At 41.4% G+C, this 13,127-nt stretch overlaps 1 protein-coding gene across 1 annotated transcript; it reads left to right on the forward strand.

The window, feature by feature from the left end:
- Positions 1-2,016: 2,016 nt before the first annotated feature.
- On the forward strand, positions 2,017-4,748 carry PABPC3 (poly(A) binding protein cytoplasmic 3). The gene has a single exon (XM_001091129.5). The coding sequence runs from the start codon at positions 2,339-2,341 to the stop codon at positions 4,250-4,252; it is 1,914 nt and encodes a 637-aa protein (XP_001091129.1). The 5' UTR covers positions 2,017-2,338; the 3' UTR covers positions 4,253-4,748.
- Positions 4,749-13,127: the final 8,379 nt, after the last annotated feature.

Here is a 13,127-nt window from a genome sequence, read left to right on the forward strand (position 1 = left end):
CTACCATCACTGGGTTTGGGATTGCAATCCTTAAAACTTCTGGGAAATCTGAAAATGAAGTAACAAATTAAATCACAGGTCTCCAAGAAGCTTGGAATTTTGATACATTCATCCGGGTTTTCTTCCGCCCAAGTGTATATTCCGTGGGCTGCGTCTGTTGGGAAGAAGAGCAAGTCCATTCTCACATCTTTGTGAATCTGCTTTTCTGCCCATAAACACACTGACATGGTTCTGCAAAGCTGCCTTTCTCTGGAAGAGCGTTTTGCTTTTGTGAATGAGGCAGAAAATCGATCTCATATTGTTGAGTAATCACACCCTTCCTAGCACTTGTTTTTTACAAGCCTACATTGTTGAAATGATGGATGTGTTCCTAAAAAGCTGTGTATCAACTTAATTTTTAAACTTTTAATTGAATTTTATATTAGTGGCAAACACTATTTAAAGAAACCCGCTAGGCCAGGCGCGGTGGCTCACGCCTGTAATCCCAGAGCTGTGGGAGGCGGAGGTGGGCGGATCACCTGAGGTCAGGAGTTCTAGACCAGCCTAGTCAACATGGCGAAACCCTGTTTCTACTCAAAACAATACAAAAATTAGCCAGGTAAGGCAGTGCTCACCTGTAATCCCAGCTACTCGGGAGGCTGAGGCGCAAGAATCCCTTGAACCTGGGAGGCGGTGCACTACAGCCTAGGTGACAGAACGAGACTCCATCTCAGAGAAAAAAAGAAAAAAAAAAGCCTATAATAAATTATTTGTAACATGAACAGAATGAGCAGATCCTCCCCATAACTAGTATTTTTTGTCGGACTGGACCTTTCTTAAAGGATTTTCTTAAATAGAATTATTTCAGATCATTGATTACTTAGATATGTAGCTATATTAGGTCACAAGATTAAGATTGTGTACTTATAATTATAAAACTTTAACAATGAATCCCAACCTGACCTCAAGAGACTATATCATATAATACTATATTAACATTACGTATTTATTGGCTGGGTGCGGTGGCTCACGCCTGTAATCCCAGCACTTTGGGAGGCCTAGGTGGGTGGATCACGAGGTCAGGAGTTCAAGATCCGTCTTGCCAAGATGGTAAAACCCTGTCTCTACTAAAAATACAAAAAATTAGGCCGGGCGCGGTGGCTCAAGCCTGTAATCCCAGCACTTTGGGAGGCCGAGATGGGCGGATCACGAGGTCAGGAGATCGAGAGACGATCCCGGCTAACACGGTGAAACCCCGTCTCTACTAAAAAATACAAAAAAATAGCCGGGCGAGGTGGCGGGCGCCTGTAGTCCCAGCTACTCGGGAGGCTGAGGCAGGAGAATGGCGTAAACCCGGGAGGCGGAGCTTGCAGTGAGCTGAGATCCGGCCACTGCACTCCAGCCTGGGAGACAGAGCGAAACTCCGCCTCAAAAAAAAAAAAAAAAAAAAAAAAAAAAAAATTAGCCGGGCTTGGTGGTGGGTGCCTGTAATCCCAACTACTCGGGAGGCTGAGGCAGAGAATTGCTTGAACCTGGGAGGCGGAAGTTGCAGTGAGCCGAGATCGCACTCCAGCCTCGGCGACAGATCGAAACTCCATCTCAAAAATAAATAAATAAAATAAAATACATATTTATTATGTTTTATATTGTTATATAATATAAAAAGTCGTGTTTTTTTGTTTTTGGTTGGTTTTGTTTTTGAGACAGAGTCTTGCTCTGTCACCCAGGCTAGACAGCAGTGGCGCGATCTCACCTCACTGCAACCTCCACCTCCTGGGATCAAGCGATTCTCGCGCCTCAGCCTCCCGAGTAGCTGGGATTACAGGTGAGCACCACCATGCCCAGCTAATTTTTTGTATTTTTAGTACAGACGAGGTAAAAAGTAGAAAATATTTTATAAAAATATATTTGTGCAAAGTAGAACATATATAAAAACATACTAAAGTAGAAAGGAGAAAAAAATTCATTTATTTTTTTTCCTAGGCATTTTAAATTTGGATTATAAAAATCATCTTAGAAAAATCATTAATGCTCTTTTACAAAATAACCCGGTGAAGGAGCTAAGCCCGAGCCGCCCGCCAGCGGCCCCGCAGCAGCTCCAAGAAGGAACCAAGAGACCGAGGCCTCCCCGCTGCCCGGACCCCACACCGCCACTCTGGCTCCCAGTAGGCACCCGGCAGCCAGCGGCAGCGGATCCACCCCGTTCCATGACCGTTGAGTAGTTTGCGATTTCGGATGATTTTTGTCCCTCTGCGCTTGCCCTCGCTCCCCTCCCCCCGGTTCCGGTCCCCGCCCTGGCACTCGCTCTACTCTCACGGAAAGGTGGCGGCTTGTGTCCCTGTGGGCAGCCGTGCCGAGAATGAACCCCAGCACCCCCAGCTACCCAACGGCCTCGCTCTACGTGGGGGACCTGCACCCCGACGTGACCGAGGCGATGCTCTATGAGAAGTTCAGCCGGGCGGGGCCCATCCTCTCCATCCGGGTCTGTAGGGACGTGATCACCCGCCGCTCCTCCAGCTACGCGTATGTGAACTTCCAGCACCCGAAGGACGCGGAGCGTGCTCTGGATACCATGAATTTTGATGTGATAAAGGGCAAGCCAGTACGCATCATGTGGTCTCAGCGTGATCCATCACTTCGCAGAAGTGGAGTGGGCAACATATTCGTTAAAAATCTGGATAAATCCATTAATAATAAAGTACTGTATGATACAGTTTCTGCTTTTGGTAACATCCTTTCATGTAAGGTGGTTTGTGATGAAAATGGTTCCAAGGGTTATGGATTTGTACACTTTGAGACACACGAAGCGGCTGAAAGAGCTATTGAAAAAATGAATGGAACGCTCCTAAATGATCGCAAAGTATTTGTTGGACGATTTAAGTCTCGTAAAGAACGAGAAGCTGAACTTGGAGCTAAGGCAAAAGAGTTCCCCAATGTTTACATCAAGAATTTTGGAGAAGACATGGACGATGAGCGCCTTAAGGATCTCTTTGGCAAGTTCGGGCCCGCCTTAAGTGTGAAAGTAATGACTGATGAAAGTGGAAAATCCAAAGGATTTGGATTTGTGAGCTTTGAAAGACATGAAGATGCACAGAAAGCTGTAGATGAGATGAACGGAAAGGAGCTCAATGGAAAACATATTTACGTTGGTCGAGCTCAGAAAAAAGTGGAACGGCAGACGGAACTTAAGCGCAAATTTGAACAGATGAAGCAAGATAGGATCACCAGATACCAGGTTGTTAATCTTTATGTGAAAAATCTTGATGATGATATTGATGATGAACGTCTCCGGAAAGCATTTTCTCCATTTGGTACAATCACTAGTGCAAAGGTTATGATGGAAGGTGGTCGCAGCAAAGGGTTTGGTTTCGTTTGTTTCTCCTCCCCAGAAGAAGCCACTAAAGCAGTTACAGAAATGAACGGTAGAATTGTGGCCACAAAGCCATTGTATGTAGCTTTAGCTCAGCGCAAAGAAGAGCGCCAGGCTCACCTCACTAACGAGTATATGCAGAGAATGGCAAGTGTACGGGCTGTGCCCAACCCTGTAATCAACCCCTACCAGCCAGCACCTCCTTCAGGTTACTTCATGGCAGCTGTCCCACAGACTCAGAACCGTGCTGCATACTATCCTCCTAGCCAAATTGCTCAACTAAGACCAAGTCCTTGTTGGACTGCTCAGGGTGCCAGACCTCATCCATTCCAAAATAAGCCCGGTGGTATCCGCCCAGCTGCTCCTAGACTACCATTTAGTACTATGAGACCAACTTCCTCACAGGTTCCACGAGTCATGTCAACGCAGCGTGTTGCTAACACATCAACACAGACGGTGGGTCCACGTCCTGCAGCTGCTGCTGCTGCTGCAGCTACCCCTGCTGTGCGCACGGTTCCACGGTATAAATATGCTGCGGGAGTTCGCAATCCTCAGCAACATCTTAATGCACAGCCACAAGTTACAATGCAACAGTCTGCTGTTCATGTACAGGGTCAGGAAACTTTGACTGCTTCCATGTTGGCATCTGCCCCTCCTCAAGAGCAGAAGCAAATGTTGGGTGAACGGCTCTTTCCTCCTATTCAAGCCATGCACCCGACTCTTGCTGGTAAAATCACTGGCATGTTGTTGGAGATTGATAATTCAGAACTTCTTCATATGCTGGAGTCTCCACAGTCACTCCGTTCTAAGGTTGATGAAGCTGTAGCTGTACTACAAGCCCACCAAGCTAAAGAGGCTACCCAGAAAGCAGTTAACAGTGCCACTGGTGTTCCAACTGTTTAAAATTGATCAGAGACCACAAAAAGAACCTTGTGCTTCACCGAAGAAAAATATCTAAACATCGAGAAACTTAAATACTATGAGAAAAAAAATTGCAAAATCTAAAATAAATTAAAAGTGGAAAGGAAACTTTGAACCTTATGTACCGTGCAAATGCCAGGTCTAGCAAATATGATGCTAGACCTGCTGGTTTAAAAACAAAAAACTGATTTAAAAACAAAAAACAAAAAAGATTACTTAATTGATTTAAAAACAAAAAAATAGTAAAATATAAAAACAAGTTAATGTTTTGTAGACCCTGGGGAAAAGAATTTTCAGCAAAGTACAAAAATTTAAAGCATTCCTTTCTTTAATTTTTTAATTCTTTACTGTGGAATAGCTCAAAATGTCAGTTCTGTTTTAAGTAACAGAATTGATAACTGAGCAAGGAAACATAGTTTGGATTATAAAATTCTTGCTTTAATAAAAATTTCTTCAACAGTGAAAAAAAAAAGAAAAATCATTAATTTACTATTAGTCTTTCTTTACATTTTCTATTATTGTATCTCCCACTATATTTCAAATATGAAAATCACCTTTTCACCAAAATGTTAGGTCTTTACATATAGTGTTTATTTTTAATATTCATAAGTGAAAATATGCAATGACAAAATAGTAATTATAAATTCAGTAACATTTGTTCAAAATGGTAAGACTTATTTATATTGCATTATTTTTAAGTCAAAAATAAATACATAGTTTTAAAAATCTAATTGAACAGGAGGCTAAACTTGGTTCTGATCACAGAGATAATCACTTAATCATTTGGTTTTAGTGTTTCTGGTAGTTGATTTTCTTCAATAATAATTGTACATAGTTATTTCTTGGTTTATCAATTTTGTAATTTATTGACTTCCTGCTGTAACAAATAAAGATATGTTTCATCTACCCCTTCCCACCATCCTTCTCCTCCTCCCAATGTAATTTATCACTACTTGTAGTTTCTTTATTGGTAATATTAATATTTTACCAATATTTATAATATTTATATTATAATATAAATATTTATAACTAATGTTACACCTAGTGAATTGTATAAAAGGACATCCCATTTGAGCATTCTCCTTTAAGATGAGGCTGTGACACTGCACTACATAGAAATATAACTATACCATATTACTTTGCAATAAACTATGTATATATAGAGAGATGGTCACTATGTAATGTGTGGGTATAGCTATACGACACATACAAACATAATGTGTGCATATATATAACATACACACATATATATAAAAAATACATGCTGTTTATTCATCCCGATTTTGGGGGCCTGTAGGTAAATTATGGAGAAATTCATTCTGGTTAAAGTTAAATGACTTTCATAACTCCTAAAATTCGAATGTTCATATTTGAAAAAATATAAAGATGGTTTGGGGTATATTGTTTACTCACTGACAATGTCTGAGGTATACGTGGTGTATACAGCAGGGCTTCAGTCCTCAGATGTTGCCAGTTTCCAGGTTGTTAAATACAAGTTTGCTGAAGGTCTTGTCATAAGTACCCCAATAGTTTAAATACTTTCTTCTTCTTTCTTTTTGTTTTGTTATTTAGAGACAGGTCTTACTGTCACCCACAGTGGAGTGCAGAGGTGCAATCTTGGCTCACTGCAATCTCTGCCTCCTGGGCTCAAGCAATTCTACCACCTCAGCCTCCCAAGTAGCTGGGACTGCAGGTGTGCGTCACCACACTAGGCTAATTTTTTGTATTTTTTGTAGAGACAGGGTTTCACCATGTTGCCCAGGCTGGTTTCGAACTCCTGAGCTCAAGGGATCTGCCCGCCTTTGCCTTCCAAAGTGCTGGGATTATAGGTGTGAGCCACCATGCCTGGCCTTCTTTTTAAAAATGGGTTATTCTTGGTTTAGCAATCTTTTTTTTTTTTTTTTTTTTTTTTTTTTTTTTTTTTTTGAGACACAGTCTTGCTCTGTCGCCCAGGCTGGAGTGCAGTGTGCGATCTAGGCTCACTGCAAGCTCTGCCTCCTGGGTTCATGCCATTCTCCTGCCTCAGCCTCCCAAGTAGCTGGGACTACAAGCGCCTGCCACCACGCCTGGCTAATTTTTTTTTTTTTTTTTTTTTTTTTTGTATTTTTAGTGGAGACGGGGTTTCACTGTGTAAGCCAGGATGGTCTCAATCTCCTGACCTCCTGATCCGCCCGCCTCGGCCTCCCAAAGTGCTGGGATTACAGGCATGATCCACCACGCCCCGTCAGCAATCTTACAATTTAACTATTGATTTTCTGCCAAATTAGATTATAAGCTTCCTTAATACAGAAACTGGGTTTGCATAGCAGACAACAAAATGCTTGTTGATTGGCCAACATCATATGTCCTGAGGAATTTCATATACTTAACACTCAAGGGCTTAAATTCTCATAACACTTCTCAGAATAGCTGAAGGAATATTGGTGTGAGTGTGCAGTGCTATTCTAGATGATGTGGGACAAACAGAAAGAAATGATCTCCAGTCCACACTCTTGAGAAGTGCCCCCTGTACTAAAGGACACACATGTCCATAAGTAGCTCCTGGCCATATGTGAGGGATGAGCAAAGTATGGGGGGAAGCACAACGTACCCCAGCAGAGAGATCTGGGAGGACCTTGTGCGTAAGATGGCTTGTAAGCCAAGCCTTCAAAGATGAGTAGGATTTTGATGGATAGTCAAGAAGAGAAGAGGAGTCCGAGGCCAAGGGAATTTGACCAAAGGCAGATGTTTCACCAAATTTGACAATGCATTCCCTGGAGTAGTGTTGTCTCTGAGAAGCAGCTGCTTGTTTAGAGGCTGTGTGTCCCAGCTCCTTTCTGCATCAGTACAGGGCACGTCACTAGCCCTTACCCAGGGGATGTTAGTGGGAGTGATGCGTGTCTTTCAAGGCAAGGCAGTTAAGAAACTGATGGGCTTTCCAATGTCACTTTCCCCATCCACTAGGTGAAGAACATTGCAATTCCTTGAGAGAGGAGCCACGGGACAGAGGGAGTGTGTGTGTGTGTGTGCGTGTGTGTGTATACACACACATATATATATCGAGAGAGACAAAACACTTGTTTTGTCACAGTAGTCTCAAACTCCTAGGCTCAAGCAATCTTCGCACCTCAGCCTCCCAAGTAGCTAGGACTAAAAGCACACACCACCATGCCTAGCTAATTTATTTTATTTAATTTGTAGAGACAGGAGCCTTGCTATGTTGCCCAGGCTGTTCTTGAACTCCTGGCCTTAAGCAATCCTTCTGCCTCAAGCCTCCCAAAGCACTAGGATTACAGGTGTGAGTCACCACACCCAGCCTTGATATATTTTATTTTACATAAAATTACAATGTTTTATATAAAATGTGTACTGACTGTATTTGACTTGAATATTATTACTGTCAATTATTCAAACTTGAATTAAGTCCAACTGCCTGATCAGTGATACATTAAAATATCATAATATTTACTTATCCAGCAATCTCAACTCTTTTAGTCCCTTCAGGCTGTTATAACAAAATACCATAAACTGGGTGGCTTGTAAACAACAGAAATTTATTTCTCACTGTTCTGGAGACCGGGAAGTCCAAGATCAAGGTGCCAGCAGATTTAGCATCTGGTGCCTGGTAAGGGTCTGCTTTCTGGTTCATAGAGTCCATCTTTTCACTGTATCCCCACATAGGGGAAGGAGTCAGCTCTACTGGGCCTCTTCTATAAGGGTATTAATATTTTCCCCGAGGGTTTCACTCTCATGACCTGATGACTACCCAAAGACCCCACCTCTTATCATCGTATTGGGGGTTAGGACTCAGCATAGGAGCTTCTAGGAAACAAACATTCAGTCCACTGTATCGACTACCTAATACAGAATGGAAAACGTATCATAAGCAAACAGGGCCTTTAGCCAGCTGCAATTAATAATACAAAGAGCACACATTTTCTTCTTCCTGGAACATCCAATATGCCCTCACTCAGAAACAAGCTACTCTTATTTTATATAAATAGATATAAATTTAAATATTATATATATGCCAACATACATAAATCTGACACGGTTAGTTATTTCCTCCTTATTAGAAAATCAAATAGAGAAAGAACAGAAATAAATACACTAAAAGCAGCAAGAAGCAATGCTTGGTACTCAAATATCAAGAAACAGGAAAAGAACAATATAAGTACTCAACAATAACAGCATCAGCAGGCCAGGCGAGGTGGCTCACGCCAGTAATCCTAGCACTTTGAGAGGTCAAGGCGGGCAGAACCCTTGAGCCCAGGAGTTCGAGACCAGCCTGGCCAACATGGTGAAACCCTGTCTCTACCAAAAAATACATATATACAAAAATGGAACAAATATCAGTGACAATGGCAACTCTGAGTCCACAGGAGAAAATGAAATTGTCCTCAGTTTATTGTCACTAAAAAGGCATGCAAGCAGGCAACACCATGTAGACATATCTTTCCCCAAAGAAAACTTTTAAAGAAGTTTTCTCCTTAAGGTGATAATAAACTTTCTTTATGTGGAAACCTCCTTTTCCTAGGAATGCTGTCAACATGAAACATTATTGAGGTTTATTCCAGAAATGCAAAGTTAGTTAACATTTAAAAATCAATCAATGTAATTCATCATATTAATCGAATAAAAGAGAAAACCCATATGGTCATCTCAGTAATATTAAAAAACTATTTTATAAAATTTGAGGTCTAGTCATAAAATGCAAAAGCTCAGTAAACTAGGAATAAAGTATATTTACAAAATATCTAGAATAACATCATGTTGTTCTAATGGTGAAATATTGAATGTTTTCCCTGTCAAGGAATAAGAAAAGAAAATACATGATCAACATTTCTATGCAACGTTGGACTAAAAAACCTGACCAGTACAACAGGCAAGAAAGACAAATTAAAGCATAAAGACAGGAAAGAAGGCCGGGCGCGGTGGCTCAAGCCTGTAATCCCAGCACTTTGGGAGGCCGAGACGGGCGGATCACGAGGTCAGGAGATCGAGACCATCCTGGCGAACACGGTGAAACCCCGTCTCTACTAAAAAAATACAAAAAACTAGCCGGGCGAGGTGGCGGCGCCTGTAGTCCCAGCTACACAGGAGGCTGAGGCAGGAGAATGGCGGGAACCCGGGAGGCGGAGCTTGCAGTGAGCTGAGATCCGGCCACTGCGCTCCAGCCCTGGCGACAGAGCGAGACTCCGTCTCAAAAAAAAAAAAAAAAAGACAGGAAAGAAAAAGTAAGCTGTCATTATTCATAAATGACATGAGTGGATACACAGAAAAGCCCAAAGAATCTATTAATAAATTGAAAGGATGAGTGAACTTAGTAGGTCACTGGATTCAAGGTCAATATACTGAAAATCAATTGTATTTCTACATACACAAACCAATTTAAATATAAAATTTAAAAACCAATATCAATATAATCCCTTTGGAAAATAGTTTCACACTTTCTTAAAAAGTTAAACCTATACATACCAGAAGATCCAGCATTTTGCTCTTGGGGTTTTACCCAAGAGAAAAAAAAAAACATGTTTATATAAAGAGTTGTACAAATGTTCATAGCAGCTTCATTTGTAATATCCCCAAACTGAAAACAACCCAGTGCCCATCGAAAGGCTAAACAAATTGTGAGGTAGTCACACAGTAGAACACTACCAGGCAATGAAAAGACTGAACTAGCGATATGTACAAAAACACAGAGAAGTCTCAGAATAATTATGCTGAGTGGGAAAAAAAAAACCCAAGCTAAAGACAAGAGTGCATAAAAATTCTAGAAAAGTTCAGACTAATCTATAATGTTAGAAAGGAGATGAGTGGTTGCTGGAGGGTGGGAAGGTCAAGTCAGGCAGAGAGGATTTCACAGAGGCAGGAGAAAACTTTTGAAAGTGATATGTTTGGTTGTTTGTTTGTTTGTTTGTTTATTTTGAGACAGAGTCTTGCTCTGTCACCCAGACTGGAATGCAGTGGCATAATCTCAGCTCACTGCAACCTCCATCTTTGGGGTTCAAGTGATTCTCCTGCCTCAGCCTCCCGAGCAGCTGAGACTACAGGTGCCCACCACTACACCTGGTTAATTTCTGTATTTTAAGTAGAGATGGGATTTCACCATGTTGGCCAAGCTGGTCTCAAACTGACCTCAGGTGATCTGCCCACCTCGGCCTCTCAGACTGATATGTTTGTTATCTTAATTGCGGTGATGGTTTGATGGTGTATACATTTGTCAAAACCTATCAAATTTTACACTTAAATAAGTGCAGTATATAACATATCAATAAAGCTCTTTAATTTTTTTAAAATAAAGAAATGAACAGATTGTGCAGAAAAAACATACAATTTCCGACAGCATAAACAATCCCCATTTCATCTAGTATCTAGGAATGCATCTAACAAGAGATGTGCAAAAATGCTACATTGAAAGCTACAAAATATTGTAGCAAGAAATCTTAACTTAAATAAATGGAGGGACTTAACTTAACTTAACTTAAATAAATGTTCATGGACTGGAAAACTCACGATGACAAAATGGCAGTTCCTTTCAAAATTTTTTGCAGATTCATGAAATCCCAAATAAAATCTCAGCAGGATTTTTTAATGAACAAATGAAATCTAAAATTTATATGAAAGTACAAACAACTGGCTGGGCACAGTGGCTCACGCCTGTAATTCCAGCACTTTGGAAGGCAGAGGCGGGCAGATCACCTGAGGTCAGGAGTTTGAGACCAGCCTGGTCAACCTGGTGAAACCTTGTCTCCACTAAAAATACAAAAATTAGCTGGGTGTGGTGGTGGGTGCCTGTAATCCCAGCTACTCAGGAGGCTTAGGCAGGAGAATTGTTTGAACCCAGGAGGTAGAGGTTGCAGTGAGTGGAGATTGTGCCACTGCACTCCAGCCTGGGCAACATAGCGAGAATCCATCTCAAAAAAAAGAAAAGAAAAAAAACAAAAAGAAAGAAAAAACAAAGAACCTAAAATAGCCAAACAATCTTGAAAAAGAACAGAGTTAGAGATTGACGCTGCTAAATATCAAGACCTACTGTGAAGTTACAGCAATGATTAAGACTATAGTATTTGTGCAAGGATAAACAAATAGAATAATAAGCAAATTAGAGTATCCAGAAGAGACACACCCAGAGTCACTTGATTTACAATAAAGTAAAACACTGGCTCAATTGGACATCCAATGACCTTGACTTCCACATCACAGCATACACAAAACATAATCTGAGACCATTGACTCAAAAGTGTAAGATAAGACAATAAACCTCTAGAAAAAATATAGAATACCTAAGACTACGTGTAGGCATACATTTTTTAAACAGGACACAAAAACAGCAGCCATAATAGAAAAGATTGATAAATTGGTCTTTATTAAAATTAAGAACTTTTGTTCAATAAAAGACAACATTGGGCCGGGCGCGGTGGCTCAAGCCTGTAATCCCAGCACTTTGGGAGGCCGAGATGGGCGGATCACGAGGTCAGGAGATTGAGACCATCCTGGCTAACACGGTGAAACCCCGTCTCTACTAAGAAATACAAAAAATAGCCGGGCGAGGTGGCAGCGCCTGTAGTCCCAGCTACTCGGGAGGCTGAGGCCGGAGAATGGCGTGAACCCGGGAGGCGGAGCTTGCAGTGAGCTGAGATCCGGCCACTGCACTCCAGGCTGGGCTACAGAGCGAGACTCCGTCTCAAAAAAAAAAAAAAAAAAGACAACATTGAAAGTAAAAAAGCAAGCCATGGACTGGGAGAAGACAGTTGCCATCCCCATGTCTGGCAAAGGACTCATTCTGAATATTCAAAGAACTCCGACAAAACACCACCCAGTGCAACTTGAATTTATTATTATTATTTTTTACTATATGAGAAGACTCAAATGGACAATGAACAAATGCAAATACCCAAATAGCCAGTAAATGTTTTAAGAGATGTTCAGCAGGATTCACTACCTGTACAGTACAAATTAAAACCACTATGAGGCTGGGCCCGGTTGCTTATGCCTGTAATCCCAGCACTTTGGGAGGCTGAGGCAGGTGGGTCACTTGAGGTCAGGAGTTCAAGAACAGCCTGGTCAACATGGGGAAACCCCATCTCTCCTAAAAATACTAAAATTAGCTGGGTGTGGTACCGGGCACCTGTAATCCCAGCTACTTGGGAGGCTGAGGCGGGAGAATCACTTGAACCTGGCAGGTGGAGGATGCAGTGAGCAGAGATAATGCCACTGCACTCCAGCTTGGGTAACAGCAAGACTCCATCTCAAAAAAAAAAAAAGAAAAGAAAAGAAAAAGAAAAAACCACAGTGAGCTATTACTACACCCCCACCAGGATGGCTAACATTAAGACTAAAAATATCAAGTGGTGGAGAGGACATGAAACAACTGAAAGTTGCATATATTGCCCGTGGGATGTAAATGGTTCCTTTGGAAAACTGGCATTCTACAAAAACGGAATGTACACACATCCTAAGATTTTCACTTATAGGTATGTATTCAACAGAGATGAGGCCTTACCAGAAAAACATGTACAAGAATGCTCACAGCACCTTTATTCATAAAACCCCCAAACTGGAAAATCTAAATGTCTATCAACTAAAGAACAGAAAAATAAATACATATGGAAATATTAAAGAATGAGCACTACACTGCAACGAGAAAGAGCAAACTACTGAGAACACCCCGCATGGATGACTTGTAGATATTACGATAAACAAAAGGAATCGGACCTGACGGGGCACGTGCTGACTGACCCATTTTATATGAAGATCGAGGACAGACGATGCTAATCAGGATGGTAGAAAAAGAACAGGTGCTCGACTTTGCCAGTGGTGGGGGCATTGAGTGGAAAGAGGTAAGAAGGAACCGTTTGGGGTGCTGATAACTTTC

This window comes from Macaca mulatta, chromosome 17 (genome assembly GCF_049350105.2).
Source record: "Macaca mulatta isolate MMU2019108-1 chromosome 17, T2T-MMU8v2.0, whole genome shotgun sequence".
NCBI classification, from domain to species: Eukaryota; Metazoa; Chordata; class Mammalia; order Primates; family Cercopithecidae; genus Macaca; species Macaca mulatta.